The following is a 19127-nucleotide window of genomic DNA, read 5'->3' as shown; positions in this document are numbered from 1 at the left end:
AAAATGAAAACTCCAAGGAATATTATAGCCAAATTCCAGAATTATCAGGAGAAGGAGAAAATACTGTAAGCAGCCAGAAAGAAACAATTCAGATATCAATGAACCACAGTCAGGATTACATAGGATTTAGCAGTTTCAACATTAAAGGATCAGAGACCTTGGGATATGGTATTCCAGAAGGCAAAGGAGTTTGGATTACAACCAAGAATCAACTACCCAGCAAAATTGAGCATAATCTTTCAGGGGAAAAGATGGACATTCAATTAAATGGGGGACTCTCAAATTTTCCTAATGAAAAGACCAGAGCTGAATAGAAAATTTGCTTGTCAAATAAAAAAAACCTCAAGAGAAGCATAAAAAGGTAAACAGAAAAGAAAAAAAAAACATTATTGAATAAGGTTAAACTGTTTACATCCTCCCTCCCCCCACCCCTCCCGCCATGGGAAGATGATACTTGTAACTCTTGAGAATGGTATCTCTATTAGGGCAATTAGAAAGAGTCATATATGGTACATATATATATACACATATAATACATAGTCAGAGGGTATAGGAGTAAGTTGACTTTGATATGATGATATAAAAAATTAAGGGGTAAAAAAAGGATTGTACTGGGAGAAGAGGAAAGGAGGAGGCAAAATAAGGTAAACTACAGCATATGAAGAGACACAAAAGACTGATTACAGTAGTGAGAAAGAAGGGGGGGTAAGCATTGTTTGAACTTCACTCTCATTGGATTTGGCTCAGAGAGGGAACAATATGCACACTCAGTTGGGTATAGAAATTTATCTCATCCTACAGAGAAGTAGGAGGGGAAAGGGGAAAGAAAAGGGGGGGGGGTGCTGATAGAAGGGAGGACAGATTGAGGGAAGCAGTGGTCAGAAGCAAAACACTGGTGAGGAAGCACAGGGTGAAAGAAGAAAGAAAAGTATAAACAGGGGGAAAATAGGATGGAGGGAAAGACATAATTTTGTAATCATAATTGTGAATGTGAATGGGATAAACTCTCCCATAAAACAGAGGTAAATAGTAGAGTGGATTAAAAACCAGTATCGTACAATATGTTGCTTACAAGAAACACATCTGAATCAGAGAGATACACAAAGAGTAAAGGTAAAAGGCTGGAGCAGAATACATTATGCTTCAGCTGAAGTTAAAAAAAGTAAGGATAGCAATCCTGATCTCAGGCAAAGCAAAAGCAAAAATAGATCTAATTAAAAGAGATAAGAAAGGAAACTATATCTTGCTAAAAGGTACCATAGACAATGAAGTAATAGCAATATTAAATATATATGCACTGAGTGGTACAGCATCCAGATTTTTAGAGAAGTTAAGTGAGTCATAGGAAAAAAATAGACAGCAAAATTATACTAGTGGGGGACCCCAATCTCCCCCTCTCAGAGCTAGGTAAATCTAATCACAAAAATAAACAAGAAAGAAGTTAAGGAGATGAATAGAATTTTAGAAAAGTTAGATATGGTAGACCTTGGGAGAAAACTGAATGAGGATAGTGAAAGGAATATACCTTTTTCTCAGTGGTACATGGCACCTACACAAAAACTGACCATATATTATGCTTAGGGCATAAAATCCTCACAATCCAATGCAGAAAGGCTGAAATATTAAATGCATCCTTTTCAGGTCATGATGCAATAAAAATTATGTGTAATAAAGGGCCATGGAAAGATAGATTAAAATTAACTGGAAACTAAATAATCTAATTTTAAAGAATGAGTGGGTCAAACAATAAATCATAGAAACAATAATTTCATCAAAGATAATAATAATAAAACAATATACCAAAATTTATGAGATGCAGCCAAAGTAGTTCTTAGGGGACATTTTTTATTTCTAAATGCTTACATGAATAAAATAGAGAAAGAGCAGATCAATGAATTGAGCATGCAACTAAAAAAACTAGAAAAAGAACAAATTAAAAATCTCCAATTGAATACCAAATTAGAAATTCTAAAAATCAAAGGAGATATTAATAAAATTGAAAGTAAGAAAACTATTGAACTAATAAATAAAACTAGGAGCTGGTTTTATGAAAAACCAATAAAATAGATAAACCTTTGGCTAATCTGATTTTTAAAAAGGAAAACCAAATTACCAGCATCAAAAAAGAATAAGTGTGAATCCACCACCAATGAAGAAGAAATTAAAGCAATGGTTAGGAACTATTTTGCCCAACTGTATGCCAATAAATCTGACAATTGAAGTGAAAATAGATGAATATTTACAAAAATATAAATTGCCCAAATTAACAGAAGAGGAAATGAAATACTTTAGGACCCCCACTTTAGAAAAAGAAATTGAACAAGTCATCAATGAGCTCCCTAAGAAAAAATTTCCAGGGTCAGATGGATTTACAAGTGAATTTACCAAACATTTATTTTTTTTTAGTATTTTATTTTTCCTCAATTACATGTAAAAACAATTTTTAACATTCATTTTTAAAACTCTGAGTTCCAAATTCTCTCCCTTCCTCCCTCCCCAACCCCCTTATTGAAAAGGTAAGCAATTAGAAATAGGTTATACATGTGTAGTTATGCAAAACATTTTCCCATGTTAGTCATGTTGTGAAAGAAAACAGACAAAAAAAACTCAAGAAAAATAAAGAAAGGAAAAAAGTATGCTTCAGTCTCTATTGAGACACCATCAGTTCTCTGTCTGGGAATGGATAGTATTTTTCATCATAAGTCCTTCTTCCAAGTTGTCTTGGATCATCATACTGATGAGAATAGCTCAGTCATTCACAGCTGATCATCTTACAATAGTGCTATTACTTTGTAGACAGTACATTTCACTTTGTATCAGCTCATATCTTTCCAGGTTTTTCTGAAAGTATCCTGCTCATCATTTCTTATAGCACAATAGTATTCCATCACAATTACACAGCACAATTTGTTCAGCCATTCCCCAACCGATGGGCATCCCCTTAATTTCCAAACTTTTGTCACCAGAAAAGAGCTGCTATAAATAGTTTTGTACATATAGGTCCTCTTCGAATACAGAGTTAGTAGTTCTACCAAACATTTAAATAACAATTAATTCCAATACTATATAAACATTTGGAAAAACATGAAGGAGTCCTACCAAATTCCTTTTATGACACAAATAGGGTGCTGATATCTAAATCAGGAAGATTCAAAACAGAGAAAGAAAATTATAGACCAATTTCCCTAATGAATATTGATGTGAAAATTTTAAATAAAATATCAGCAAAGAGATTACAGCAATTTATCACGAGGATAATACACTATGACCAGGTAGGATTTATATTGGGAATGCAGGGCTGGTTCAATATTAGGAAAACTATCACTATAATTGACCATATCAATAATAAAACTAACAGAAATCATATTATTATCTCAATAGATGGAGAAAAAGCTTTTGACAAAATACAGCACCCATTCCTATTAAAAATACTAGAGAGCAAAGGAATAAAAGGAGTTTTCCTTAAAATTATAAGTAGTATCTATCTAAAATCATCAGCAAGCATTATATGTAATAGGGATAAGCTAGAAGCGTTCCCAATAAGATCAGGGGGTGAAACAAGGATGCCCATTATCACCAATATTATTTAATACTGCACTGGAAATGTTAGCTTTAGCAATAAGAGAAGAAAAAGAAATTGAAGAAATTAGGATAGGCAATGAGGAAACAAAACTCACTCTTTGCAGATGATATCATGATATAGAATCCCAGAGAATCAATTTAAAAACTACTTGAAATAATTAACAACATTAGCAAAGTTGAAGGATATAAAATAAATGCACATAAATCATCAGCATTTCTATATATCACCAACAAAGCCCAGCAACAAAAGATGGAAAGAGAAATTCCATTCAAAATAATGGTAGACAATATAAAATGTTTGGGAGTCTATCTGCCAAGACAAACCCAGGAAATACATGAACACAGTTATAAAACACTTTTCAGATAAAGTCATATCTAAATAATTGAAAAAAATATCAACTGCTCATGGATAGGCCAAGCTTATATAATAAAAATGACAATTCTATCTAAATTAATTTACTTATCCAGTGCCATACCAATCAAACTACCAAAAATTATTTTATAAAGCTAGAAAAAAAAATAATGAAATTCATCTGGAAGAACAAAAGATCAAGAATATCAAGAGAACTAATGAAAAAAAATGCAAAGAAAGGTGACCTAGCCATACTGGATCTAAAACTATATTATAAAGCAACAATCATCAAAACTATAGGTCAGGTGTACAAGACAAAGAAGCAAATGACTAGTAATCTACTTTTTTTTTTGCTTTTTGGAGGAGGGAAGGTAGGGCAATTGGGGTTAAATGACTTGCCCAAGATCTGAGGCCAGATTTGAACTCAGGTCCTCCTGACTCCAGGGCCAGCCCTCTATTCACTGTACCACCGAGCCACCTAGTCATCTACTTTTTGATAAACCTAAAGACTCCAGTTTCTGGGATAAGAACTTGGTATTTGATAAAAATTGCTGGGACAACTAGAAAACAGTATGGCAGCAACTAGGCATAGACATGGTACGTTTCACCCTAGATACCAAGGTAAGGTCAAAATGGGTACATGATTTTAGACATAAAGGGGTGATACCGAAGCAAATTAGGAGAGCAAGGAATAGTTTACCTGTCAGATCTATAGAGAAGGGAAGAATTTGTGACCAAACAAGAGACAGAAAACATTATGAAATGCAAAATGGATAATTTTGATTACATTAAATTAAAAAGGTTTTACACAAAAAAAAACCGATGCCATGCAAGATTAAAAGGAAAACAGAAAGCTGGGAAAATTTTTACAGCCAGTATTTCTGATAAAGGACTAATTTCTCAAATATATAGAGAACTGGATCAAATTTATAAGAATATAGAGTCATTCTCCAATTGATAAATGGTCAAAGGATATGAACAGGCAGTTTTCAGATGAAGAAATTAAAACTATCTATAGTCATATGGAAAAATGCTCTAAATCAGTATTGATTAGAGACATGCAAATCAAAACACTTCTGAGATACCACCTCACACCTATCAGATTGGCTAAAATGACAGAAAAGTAAAATGATTAATGGTGGAGAAGATATGGGAAAACTGGAACACCAAGGCATTTTTGGTGGAGTTGTAAACTGATCCAACTATTCTAGAGAGCAATTCAAAACTATGCCCAAAGGGCAATTAAACTGTGCATACCCTTTGATCCAGCAATACCACTACTAGGTCTATACCCCAAAGAGATTATAAAAAAGGGAAAAGGACCTGCATGTACAAAAATATTTATAGCAGCTCTTTATGTGGTGGCCAAGAATTGGAAACTGAGGAAACACCCATCAGTTGGGGAAGGGCTGAACAAGTTGTGGTATATGAATGTAATGGAATACTATTGTTCTATAAGAAATGATAGACAGGCGGATTTCAGAAAAGCCTGGAAACACATGAACTGATGCTGAGTGAAGTGAGCAGAACCAGATCACTGTACACAGCAATAGCAACTTTGTGTGACAATAACTATGATAGACTTAGTTCTTCTCAACAATACAATGATCCAAGACAATTCCAAAAGACTCTAGATGGAAAATGCTAACCACATCCAGAGAAGGACCTATGGAGTCTGAATGAAGATTGAAGACTACTATTTTCACTTTTTTTTTAGTTTTTCTTTTCTTGTAGTTTTTCATTTCTGTTCTGATTCTTCTTTCATAACATGACTAATGTAGAAATATGTTTAACATGATTGTACATGGTTGCTTGCTGTCTTGGGAAGAGGGATGGGAGGGAGGGTGAAAAAATTGGAACTCAAAATCTTATAAAAATGAATGCTGAAAACTATCTTTACATGTAACTGGAAAAGCTAAAATACTATTAGGTAGGGGAAAAAACCAACTATTTATCGAATACTTTCTAGAAACAAGGCACTGTGCTAGACTGGGGAGGGAAAATACAAAGATCAATAAGAGACCTACTCTTGGCTCACCAGGAACGGACACTTTACTATTGGGGAAAATGAAACAAATAATTAGTGTTCAAGGCAAACTATGCAATAAAAGTGGAGCCTGAGGAGGAAGAGAACCCATTTCCTTGGGTGACTAAGAGAAACCTTAATAGAAGAAGTCACATTTGATCGGGGTTTTAAAGAAAGAGAGAGGAGTGGGTAGTGACAACTGAGTTGGGTTTGGTGTTAGAACGCTTGAGTGGAATCACACTTCGAATACCGATTATCTGTGTGACCCTGGGAGGGTCGGAAACTGAGATCATTTGCCCTCTTCCCCACCTCCCCCCAGCCTCAACTCACATTTACCAGATACTTTTCTGCCACTATCTCTGCCATTACACCTGTTTCACATGAAGAGCTGGCCCTTCGCCTTGTCATGGCAAACTGTTCTGCATGTACAAGGGATCCCATTCCTTTCTGTCTTGTCTGGCAGGTTGCCCTCTCTATCATTCCCTGTTGTTCAGTCATAACTGAGTCTCCATGGCCCCATTTGGGGTTTTCTTGGCAAAGATACTAGAGTGGTTTGCCATTTCCTTCTCCAGCTTATTTTACAGAGGAAAAAACTGAGGCTAACAGGGTGAAGTGACTTGCCCAAGGTCATATAACTAGTAAGTGTCTGAGGTCAGATTTAATCTCAGGAAAATGAATCTTCCCAACTCCAGGCCTGGTGCTCTATCCACTGGACCACCTAGCTGCCCCCTATCATTCCTACTCTCTCACTTACCTTTAATTTCTCCTGCACATACTAGAAAATCCAGTGACAATAAACTCCAGGTATTTTCACTGGCTGTTTCCCACACCTAGAATGCTCTTCCTTCTCCTCACTACCTCCTGGCTTTCTCCAAGTCCCAGCTAAAATCCCACCTACTACAGAAAGCCATCCCGATCCACCTCAACCCCCGCCCTCTCAGTGCCTTTCCTCTTGATTATTTCCTATTTATCCTATATATAACTTTTCTGTACATATTTGTTTGTTTCTTGCCTCCCCAATTAGATTGTAATCTCCTTGAGGACAGGGAATGGCTTTTGCCTCTTTTTGCAACATTAGCATCTAGCACAGTGCCTGATACATAGTAGGTGCTTAATAAATCTGACTGACTGACTGACTTTAGAGATCCCCTAGAATACCACCCTCATTTTATGGATAAGCAACAGAGGCCGAGAGAAGTTAAGTGAATTGGCCAGTTTCACATGAGTAAAACTTCGAGGCAGGATTTAAACCTTGGTCAGGTCCTCCAACTCTTGACCCAGCTCTCTACCTACCAGGCTGTCCTGACACCCATTTATGCTATCTTGATCACCTTTCCAAGCCTGAATTTTCTTTCCTGTAAAATGGGGAAAGTAAGATTTCCCCTACCTGGTTCAAAATGCTCTTCTCAGGGAAATAGGATATCCCAAAAATCTTAATGCAGCAATAAGACTTTTGGTATACCCAGTATAATTGTGAACCATTATTATTATTATCATTCCAAAAGGCCCTGATGGAAGGGAAAGGAATAGCAGAAGCCCAAATATATTGGAGGAAAAGGGAAGAAGGGCATTTTGGACAGAGTATAGCATATGCAGAGGGGTGTAGTCAAAGATAAGCTTGGAAAAATAATAATAGATATAGAGTTGGCAAGGACATTCATATCACATAGGATCCCAAATTGTGAGCTGGAAGAGACTTTAAAAGTCATCTAGTTTAACCTGTTCATTTTACAGATGAGGAAATTAAGGCCCAGAGACATGAAATGACTTGCCCAAGGTCACACAGAGTCAGGATTTGGACCCAGATCCTCGGCCTCAAAATAGTTCTCTTCCCTCCATATTAAATTGCCACCTAAAGTCCCCCTCAGACAGTCCCATCTCCTTGTTTCACTTTTGAGGAAACTAAAACTTGGAGAGACTTTCCAAAAGTCATATCCCTAACAAGTACCAGAGCAGGGATTTGAATCTGGGACTCCTGATTACAAATCCTGTACCTTTCTAATTATAACTTTATGTCTCCAAGATGGCAAAAGTGTGAAGGGCCTCCAGTACAAGCATGACAAGCTACTGAACGTTTGTTTGCAGGAGGGTAACACAGTGAGAGATAATACAGGGAAAGAAGCAAATGGGAGGAGTAGAAGGTAAGATTTTTTTACCCAAAAAATATACAAGCATCGTTCCCTAAAATCAGTCTGACAGGGGGCCAAAAAGGTGCTCCTAGCAAATATAAAAAGGCACAGATTTTACACATTCTCTGATTATGACCCAGTACAATGAAAAATCAAAAGCAGACAGAATTCAAAGGCATTCAACCAGATGGACCCACCAAATACTCACTTAAAAGAATTGCCAGGGTCAAAAAGAAAACCTGTATAGCAAAAAGCAAAGAGGTTTATCAGACTTAAGTATGAGGGAGGGGCTTCTTAAGCAACATTCTAATAAGACTACACACTCACTGCTCAAATGACTTCTATGAGTAAGAAATAAAAAGCAGAGCAGAGCCAAGTCCGACTCTACCCACAAAACTTCGAGGGGAAACAAAAGAACAAGTAAATGATAAATATCAGAAATATACAAAAAGGGAGTAGAAGGGAGTGGTAAACAAAGCTAACCATTGGTTCTTTGAAAAAATTAACAAAATTACCAATCTGTTAGTACAATTACTAGAGAGGAGGAATGAAAAAAAACAAATTGATGAAATAATGAACAAGAAAAGAGCTACCACAATATAAGAAAATAAAGAAGATATAATAAATATAAAGGGTGTTTTGGGAGCAGACTATAGTAACCTGACTTTACAGTAAGATTTTGAGAATCAAGGACAAAATAATTAACATTTATAAATTTTTCAAGATACTAAAGAGAGAATAGGAATAAATGAATAATAGAAGAAGAAATGGATTTTCTGGCAAATTTTTCTAAACTTTTCAATAACAAAAATGTTTTAAATGGTCCGAAGGTGTTTTTTTCCCTTAACTTACTAAAGGACATATAGTTAAAACAAGTGCTAACACTATATTTGACATTGTACTGAAGTCATTCTTGAAAACAGAAAGAAGACAAGGACATGCCCTTTCATCTTTCATCTAATTGCTAGTTAAAGCAAATAATAGTAGGTCCTTTAAAAATGACTGTTGTTTGAAAATAAGAAATATAGATGTGAGTGCATCAACTTGAAGGAAATTAATAGCCTATTTATTTATTTTTGCTTTTTGGAGGGCAATTAGGGTTAAGTGACTTGCTCAAAGTAACACGGCTAGTGTGTCAAGTGTCTGGGGCCAGATTTGAACTCAGGTCCTCCAGACTCCAGGGCTGGTGTTCTATTCACTGTACCACCTAGCTGCCCCATTAATTTATTATTATTCTCAAATATGCTCAACAACATCATAGGCTATATAAATCTGCAAAAACACCTGCACTCATAAAAAGGGATTCCATGTGGAATATCAACAGTAAACAAATCATTTGGGTATTAGCTTAACTTGGAACCAAGAGATTTGTTCTCTTAAAAAAGGAAGTAAAGGACATGGATGAATGAAAAGAATGTCCTTTGCTCCTGATAAAGCTTAAAATATTATTGACATTAATATATAAATTTAATAGAACACTGATTAATATTCCCGGGGAATTTTTTATGGAAATTGACAAATCGATGGTAACATGTAACTGGAAGAATAAGCAGACAAGAATACCAAAGAAAAACTTAATGAAAAGAATTAACAAAGGTACACATCCTACCAGATTTTAAAACATATTACCAATGGACATTAGCAAAACCATATGATTACTGTGTTTGACAGAAAAAAATTATTAATTCCAGAAAAAGAATCAAACTATTATTCCATGATTTGATAAATTGGACATCAAAAAATGGATAATTAAAAAAATAAATAAAAATTTAAAAAAAAGAAATGGAGAAGAATTAACTTGAATCTATAACCCACATTGCAAAGAAAAAATTCCAGATAGTTCAGAGAGTTTAAATTTTTAAACCTATTAAAACAGAAGCATAACATTTCTCCCAGCTAGAAAGGAAAGATTTACTTCTGAATATTAAAGAGTTGGAGGGCTATCAGAAACAAGATAGATGTCTACATATATAAAATTAAAATCCCACACAACTTAATTTACTAAAAATAGATATCAAAAGAAAAAACAATAAAATAGGGAAAATATTTTTTAAAAAATTGATAGAACTTTATCAAACAAGAAAATATGTGGGAAAGTGCTTTGTTAAACACAAATCACCATAATACATGTAAACTGCAATAAGAGATTTCATTTCCAAAACACATCAAAAATTGACATATATATGTATATATAGTCAATACCTAGATTCCATTCAATTCATGATATAAATAAAGTTTACACCAGAGGAAATAGACACAATAAATCACTGAATTAAAGCACTTCTGAAATGAAAGGGTCTTTAGACAAGGATACAGTCTGGCCCACTCTGAGGCCCAGAGGGGGAAAGGGACTGGGCCAGATTACATAATTTGTTAGTGGCAGAGGTAGGCATAGAATCTACCTCTCCTGACCCCTAATCCATCAAAACAACAGCTTTACAATCAAACACAGCAATGCACATTGAAACAACTTTAAAGTGCCATTCATAAACTTCTTGACTAGCCAACAAATGAATAAAACAATGAAAGGCCAGGGAAGCAAAGATTGGGGTGCTGTCCTGATTCTGTGGAGAAAAGTACACAGAAAGAAAAGAAATCTGCTCCCCAATTTGCAAAGTACCACTACAGCAGAGAAATTGACAACAAGATAATTAGTCAACAACAGCATATTCAAGCGAATTACAGCATATTAAGGCAATGATTATTTTTAAATGACACATATGAGGATCATATTAATACATACAAGTATATGTAGAAAAGCCATTAAGTGACAAAAAGCACACAAAACAGTACTTGTAAAGTGATCATGTGATCTAAATGTGTAACAGAAAAAAAAATAAGCCCAAAGGATTAGGAAGGAACTTCAGGGTTATCTAGTCCAATCTTCTTCTTTTGTAAATGAGGAACTTGATGCCCCCAAGTGGAAATGACTTGTCCAAGGTCATACAAGTAGTAAGTAGCAGAGTCCTTATTCAAACCTAGATCCTCTACTTCAGAAGGGAACCTAGATGGATCCAAATAGGGCTTAAAGTTCATTAGGCTATTTTTGTTTTAAAGGATGATTAGGTTCGTAATATTTTTAAATGCACTGAAACAAAACATCTTTAGAGTTTCTTGAGGGTCCATTGCCCCGCAACTTATATTTATGATGTAAGTAGAATAGAAAGCAAAGATAATCTGCCATTTCTAGGCGCATTGTTATTAGCACAGCTGTCCACAAGCCACCACATTATAAGCCACTACCCTAAAGAAAAGGGCAGTAGGATAATTCTCTTAACTTCTGAAATCTAGGTCACCAATATAGTAAGTGAATAGCTAAAGCCAGGAAGTTGCTTTCCTTGGGTTGAGACATCCTTGGGTTGGGACATAGGATCAGACATTTAAAGTTCAAGGGGACCTTAGAGGCCAGAATCCAATTCTTTCCCTCCCCCCACTCCATCATTTTTCTGATGAGGAAACTGAGGTCCAGAGAGGTTAAGTGACTTTTCCACAGTCATATGACCAATAAATGTCTGAGCTGGGATTTGAACCTGGGTCCCCTTGACTCTAAGTCCAGTGCCCTGTTTGTTAGCAGAGGTTCCTAACTCGTGGTCCTCAAAACCAAATTGAAATGCAACTGGAAATGTTTAAAGAAATAAATAAAAATGTAATACAACATAATGTTCATTTGAGGTTTTCTAAGCCAATAAACAGCCTGCAGGGATTAATTTCTACTTAAGTCTGATGCCACCATACTACAACATGCAGATTCAGAAACATGTTGATTCATTTAGAAATGACTGTTTCTAGTCAGTTGATTCAAGCTAAGTTGATAAGGGTAAAATTTATAATCTAAGACACAGTTATTAAATTACAATCACAAATGAAATTGCCAAATTTATGAGATACATTTTTCCCCAGGCAAAAATCTGCATAGAGAAACTGATTTAAGAGCACTGGTTATTTGGAAATCACCACCCTTCTGTTTGCATTTGTTGCTACTCTTTTTCATCTCAACAGACTCTTATAATAGGTTACTTAGGATTCCTAAGTATACAGACTTTTCATTTATGATATTTTTGATTCGTCACATATTGATAACATGAAGATATCTGAATTTTTTCAGTACTTGCTATCTGATTGATACTATATGATGGCAAGATTGCTGCTGGGAAGAGAGAACTAATCTTCTCCATTCTGAGAATCATTGTTAGTCTCAATCACAGAGGACAGATGGCCTTTCCCCAATACAAGGGCCCAGGTTTCTCCTTGAACTGTTGGCATATCCAATGTCTACACCAAGTGGAGATCTCTCAGTGGGATATGACATGCTTAATTAAGTGCCATTGCTAAGTTGGGTTCTTAAGCAGTAGAGTGACATGATGAAATCATCTCTGCAGATTAATCCAAAAGCTGGGAGCAAATGGATTACAGGAAAGAAACAGACCACCAACAGGGAAATAATTGAGAGCCTGGCCTACAGTAGTGGGACTGAAAGAGATGAACTGAACAAACATTGAAGAATATTTACAATTATATTGCCACTGAGGTGTTTTTCTCTTACATTAAGTAACAGAAAAATGTGGCATGTGCTTTCCAAAAGCTTAAAAGTATTTGATAGAGATTGGCTCAATTGTAGCTGTAGTGAAGAAAGTGCTTCCTAAACTGTAAAGTGCTATGTGAAGGTGAATTATTGTCATTACACTTGTGGGTATGGAGGCCATGACAATGCTGCATACTCATTGCAGTTTTTCATATACTTATCCAAAGTTTCTGCTTTGTATTTTCTTTTTTTAAGCAATTGAGGTTAAGTAACTTGCTCAAGGTTACACGGCCAGTTATTTCTGGGTGTGGTGCTAAGTATCCGGATTTGATCCCCAGGTCATCCCGACACTGGAGCCGGTGCTCTTACTTGCTGAGCCACCTGGCCGCCCCTCTGCTTTGTATTTTCTAATATGATTGAGGCCTACATTCTGACTGAATGGGTTTTTCACATTCATTACACTCAAAATTTCACTCCACCAAGTATTTTCTGATGATATATATATATATATACACTGATATACCTATGTATATCAGTCTACGCACTGATATATATCTATACACTGACAGTCCATAAGACTACAATAAAATAATAGTTACCCCCAATTCATTGGGTTTTTCTTCCACATGAATTCCCCAATATTTACTAAACCCTGATATTTTCCAAAAGGCTTTCCTATATTCATTACATCAACAGGGGTTTGCTTTACTATTAACTGTCTAATGTCTAACAAAATCCAAGTGGCTTTCTGAAGATCTTCTCAAACTTGTTACTTTCATTATATTTCTAACTACTGTGAGTTTTTTGATGTCTGTAAAGGGCTGAACTCTTCCTAAAGGCTTTCCCACACTCATCACATCCATGGAGTGATGCTTCACTATGAATTCTCCGATGTCGATTAAGACCTGAACTCCTCCTGAAGGTTTTCCCACATTCATTACATTCATAAGGTTTTGCTCCACTATGAATTCTCCTATGTTTAATAAGGTCTGAAGGTCCCCTGAAGGTTTTCCCACATTCAATACATTCATAAGGTTTCTCTCCCGTATGAATTCTCTGATGCTCCAGAAGGCTTGAGCTCTGCCTAAAAGGCTTCCCACATTCCTTACATTCATAGGGTTTTTCTCCTGTGTGAATTCGCCGATGTTTGGTAAGCTCTGAACTCCTTCTGAATGCCTTCCCACACTGAATACATTCAAATGGTTTTGCTCCACTATGAATTCTCTGATGTTCAAGAAGGCCGGATTGCCCCCGAAAGGCTTTACCACATTCATCACACTTATAGGGCTTTTCTCCAGTATGAATTCTCTGATGCTTAATAAGGTCTGAATGTTCCCTGAAGCCTTTTCTACAGTCATTACATTCAAAAGGCTTCTCACCACTGTGAATTCTCTGATGCCGAATTAGGTGTGTGCTAACCTTGAAGGCTCTCCCACATTCGTTACATTCATAGGGCTTCTCTCCACTGTGAACTTTCTGATGTTGACTAAGACCTGTACTCCTCTTAAAGGACTTCCCACATTCATTACATCGATAGGGCTTTACTATGCTATGAATTCGCCTATGTCTGCTAAGGCCTGAGCTCCTCCTGAAGGCTTTCCCACACTCCTTACATTTATAGGGTTTTGCTCCACTGTGAATTCTCTCGTGTTCAATAAGCTCTGAGTGTCCCTTGAAGGCTTTCCCACATTCCTCACATTCATGGGGTTTCTCACCACTGTGTATTCGCTCATGCTGAGTAAGTTCTATGTTAAGTCTGAAGGCTTTCCCACACTCTTTACATTTATAGGGTTTTGCTCCACTGTGAATTCTCTCATGTTCAATAAGCTCTGAGTGTCCCTTGAAGGCTTTCCCACATTTCTCACATTCGTGGGGTTTCTCACCACTATGTATTCGCTCATGCTGAATAAGTTTTATGTTAAGTCTGAAGGCTTTCCCACATTCTTTACATTCATAGGGATTCTCTACTCCTTGCTCTTGTCTCTGGTGTTCTTTTAGAAAGTCTGAATTATTTGTGAGGCTGCCACATGAATCAGATGGCTGGGCCCTATCTCCTACAGGGTTTCCCTGCTGCTGCTCTAACCCACCCTCAACATCACAGCGTCCTCCAACTAGAAAGTCCTGGTGAATCCCCTTTGGGGAGCCTGCTGATAATATTCCCTGGGTTTTCACTTCTTCACCAACTTCCTGCTGTGGAATAGATGCCTCTTTCTCAGTCACAGAGCTCTTAGCTGAAATGATAAATAGAAAATACCCAGATCAATAGAGTGTGAGAATCATTCCATAAATGAGCGCCTACTGGAGGCAGGTGTCTTTGAAAGGATTTCAATACAACCCTGAAGGTAGCAGATGAGAAGTGGGTGAGGAAGGAGAGGAAATGAAGACATAAGAAGAACAGCTGGTACAAATGGCAAAGTAAGTAGAGAAAAGAGGTGGGTCCATCAAAGAAGGCGGGCACTATAGCAATAGGAGAAGATGAGAGAATGAGAATAACAGAGGAAGCAGTGAAAGAGAGCTGTGCTCAAAAAAAGAGGAGTGGCCAGGGAAGGTGAGAATGACTGCTAGGAGAGGTACAAAGAAGTGGAGCATTTGGAATGATATGGGCTCCAAGAGTACCAGCACTACTCCTTACCCCAGGATTACTGGATCCCCTTTACAGGATGCCACAAAGCAATAGCTCTGCCCTCAACCTCTGCTTATTTCTCCCAGAACCCTTCTTCCACTTCAGTAAAAGAAATCTAGCATTAGCAAGACCACCAGCCAGACAAGGACGAATAACCATTATTATCACAGGATGACTTCAAGGATGTTTTTTACAACTAAGAAATATGAGCTTTAGTCCAATATAATTTAGTATTAACTGTCTTGCTTGCTTCTATTTGCATCCCCAGCCCTTAGAACAATGCCTGGCATATTGGAAGCTCTTCTGATGCACCTATTTATCTAGTTGCCAGAGGTATAAAAGCCTTAGGCTCTTTCCTAATGCATAAATGACTTCTACAAAAAAATGTCTTTCCTAATGAGATAATATTTAACCCAAGTTTCTTTTTCACAAGACGTATCTGTAAGCTCAGACATTTACATTTGAGCCCAGACAAGCTCTGTGTACGCTAGCATCAATGGTATATTCCCCAAATACTCCAAAATTGAGGGAAAGAGGTAGTTCTTTTCTCTGAAAGCATGAAAGGGATGGGATAGCAACCACTGGGGTCTAAGGAAGAGATGATCAGAAGAAGAAATGGAAAGGAAGGTGCTAGGCATGATGACACTTTTCACTTGGACAAATCAAAGTAGCATCGAGGAGACCACGTCTATACAGAAATCAAACAACTTGCCCCAACCCATTGAACAACTAGGCTGCTATGTATTCACTCACCACCATGGATCTCTGGAACCTCAGTTCTGGGCAGATCTGGCAAGCATGGCACTTCCCCTCGCTCCAGCTGGGAGATCAGGTCAGGTTTGGAAACAGGAAATCCTGCTCGTGGGAAAGGAAGCCACATGTGGCCATTTGGTCTTAGGACCGACCCAGAGCTGCCCCGGAGCTCCGTCCCAGCCAGACCATGTTCAGGGATTTCACAGAGAGAAGACTAGGAAGGTCCACATGAAGAATACCTACCCAGAGCAAGGTTTACCATAAGAATTCTCTCTGTTACTAGAACCTAAAGTTAATTGGATTCAGGATAACCATCCCACCTGAGATTTCATGGGCTTAGGAAACCCAGGGTTCTACCAACATAGGTCAGCACTTGGTCTGCAACTCGAGAGATTTACCTAGGCCACTGAAAAGTTAAGTAACTTACCCATCATCACAGAGACCCCAGCAGGGGTCAGAGGAAGAACTTGAACCCAGGGCTTTCTAACTCCAAGGCTCTATCCACTACACCACACTACCTCTTCACCATCCCACAAAATTAGCTGAATAAAAAAATGTTAACAGAGTGTTTCAAAGACTCTACAGTAGGAGAAGCAGAGTACTTTAAATTAAGAGATCCAGGTTCCAATTAGTTGTGGGAGCTCAGGCAAATAACTTACCCTTTTGGAGCCTCCATGTCCTCTGTGAAATGAGAGGATTAAATGAGATAACGTCTATAGGCCCTTCCAGCACAATGATTCAAAAATCCTCTCTGTTCTCTGAGTCTAAATGTGAGGAGTTCAGAGACACCTGGACCAGCACCACCACCACCACACACACACACAAGCAGAAAAAGACCAAAGGGTACTGAGGAAGTCAACAACAATGATGATTCAGGAGAAGGAACAGTCTGTCCTTCATGCAAAGACACTAAAAAGATCATTTTTCTTTGGTCTGAAGAGTAAACCCTATAGGAGATGTTATCAGAGGGAAAGGGGGATCCCCCACCTTAAATCTGAAAGAGAGGAGCAAGTTTTAAGACAAAAGGAAGTCCTACTTTACACATAGAAGAATATAGGAAAAATTCAATTCAAGTTTGTGGACTTTCAAAAAGCATTCAGTGTAAATGTGTTGGATGTAAAGCAGTCCTTACTTACTTCCTTTAGTTTGTCCCCAAATGACCTAGCTCTTTGACCACTCAAGGGGCAAACATAATTCAAGAAAGCTGATAATGATGAATGCTACCTACCTCTCAACAGGCAGTAGATGCAGGGTAGAGAATGGCGTCTATGGTTTTGGACACCACCAATTAGGTAATGTGTTTCATTTGACTGCTTATTTGTTACAAGAACTTCGTTATTCTTTTTTCCAGTGGAGAGGTGGGTTGGAAGGTGAAAAAAATGCTTAATAAGTGAAAAAAATTAAAAATAACTAACAAGAAAGGGAGTAGGGCCTCATTCTATCATTATAGGATCTAGCTAATGAAGCTGTGCACCTCCATTCATATCTCTCATGGTTTATAATCTTCAGTCAAATTCTATTCCTGCCTACTACCTTTTATCTCTGAAAATTTGCCAAGTCATTTCTCATGTGGAAACTGCCACATTCCTTGATCATTTCAAATATAAACACATCTGGATCCGTTGAATCGTCTATGGGTTTTCCATGTCTTTCTTTAGGTGTGGTGACCAAACTCTAACTTCTCATGTACTCAACCAATATGAGCTGGTGCAAGGACTAAATTCCCTCTGAAACAAAGTAAAACAATCTTGCCATTTAAACGTCAAAATTATTTAGGAAACCTAAAAAAATCTATCATTAATGTTTTTAGCTAAGGAGATTTAGGACTATCCCTAACCCTCAGCAGTCCATATCATGGAGAAAAATTACTATATGTTCCTACCCATTGACCCCTGGTGTCTGTGGTTGCCAAAGGCAGAATCCTGGACTAGAAGGGTTATTCCCAGATATTTATATGCACAAAAAAGGAAACCAAAGAAGAGATTATGCCTCCAGTGGTGAGGCTGGAGGGGGTCCTTACCCAGTGAAACGACATTCCCATAATTCTCCAGCATCACGTCCCTGTAGAGCCTCCTCTGAGCAGGGCCCAGTTGTCCCCATTCCTCTTTTGTGAGATACACAGCCACATCCTCAAATGTCACCAACTCCTAAAAGAAAAGGTTCCTACTGCCCCCACGAATAATCCCACCAGCCTGATCCAGGACGAGGGGCAAAATGAGCAGCCCCAGAAGGGTTAGGGCAAGGCAGCTAAGGGTTTCGAGTATGCGTGTATGTGTGTGTATGTGTTTATGCACAACTGGGGAGGGGGAGTTGGGGGAAGGGAGAGGATGAGGGTAGAAATATAGGGACAAGTAAAGCTAAGTTACACAATACAGCACAAAGGACACCTGACTAGAAGTCATGAAGCCTGGCTTCCAGTCTGGGTTCTCTTACAAACTTGCCAAAGACGCTGAAACACGAAGTGACAGTAACAATAGCTATGTCCTCTACTCTGAGAGAGGGAACTCGGGCTCAGGTCACTGGATTCAACACCACAGGAAGAGATGCTGAGTGAAGGAGCCATGAGTGAGCCTCAGGTAACAGCAATATTCTCACGTCTCGAGAAAGGAAGAGAGAAGCACAGCTCACCTGGGGCCTGGCTGTCAGAAGAAGAGCTGCCATCACTTCCGCTCCTGTGCTCCCCTTTCGGGAAAGTGTTAGACTCTGGGGAACAGGCAAAGCTAAGAAAAGTGAATAAAGCCATGAGTGAGCCCCAACCCAGCCCTGTGGGTCTCCCACCAATGAGATACAGAATCCTTTTGGGCTCTCTGATGCAAATACTTTAAACCACTGTTCAAAAGCCTTGTTGAATTTTAGCTTTAAATGTAGTTGTTTATAGATGGAACCAAGACATAAGGCAACATGGGTTAACCCAATGAAACTCCCTTAAATAAGTGAAGAAGTAGGCCAGAAAACAAACAAAAAAAAGACAAGAGATATTGAGAGAGAGAAGGGAAGAGAAGAGAAGGAAAGGGAAAGGAGAGAGAGAGACAGAGAGGAAGGAAGAGAGGGAGAGTGGCAGAGAAGGAGAAAGGAAGAGGGAGAGAGAAGAAAAGAAGAGAAGAGAAGAGAAGAGAAGAGAAGAGAAGAGAAGAGAAGAG

General features: G+C 37.9%; 1 protein-coding gene across 3 annotated transcripts in view; it reads right to left on the bottom strand.

Annotated features, from left to right (window-relative positions):
- Positions 1–5722: 5722 nt before the first annotated feature.
- The window catches only part of LOC138142125 (zinc finger protein 345-like), a 30604-nt gene continuing 17199 nt past the window's right edge, over positions 5723–19127 (bottom strand). For 2 of the 3 annotated variants that reach the window (XM_069063096.1, XM_069063094.1), the window contains 4 exons: positions 18616–18707; positions 18008–18134; positions 15988–16089; positions 5723–14842 (listed from right to left, as the gene is read on the bottom strand). In XM_069063096.1, the coding sequence (XP_068919197.1) occupies positions 13398–14842; positions 15988–16089; positions 18008–18134; positions 18616–18648 (1707 nt within the window). In that variant the 5' untranslated portion in view covers positions 18649–18707 and the 3' untranslated portion in view covers positions 5723–13397. The remainder of the gene's footprint in view (positions 14843–15987; positions 16090–18007; positions 18135–18615; positions 18708–19127) is intronic. The other variant, XM_069063097.1, reaches the window with a different exon arrangement.

Source organism: Petaurus breviceps, unplaced genomic scaffold (assembly GCF_028583685.1).
Source record: "Petaurus breviceps papuanus isolate PSGF00001 unplaced genomic scaffold, PetGlider_PUasm1.0 90535, whole genome shotgun sequence".
NCBI lineage: Eukaryota > Metazoa > Chordata > Mammalia > Diprotodontia > Petauridae > Petaurus > Petaurus breviceps.
This window is presented reverse-complemented; position numbering and strand designations above follow the sequence as displayed.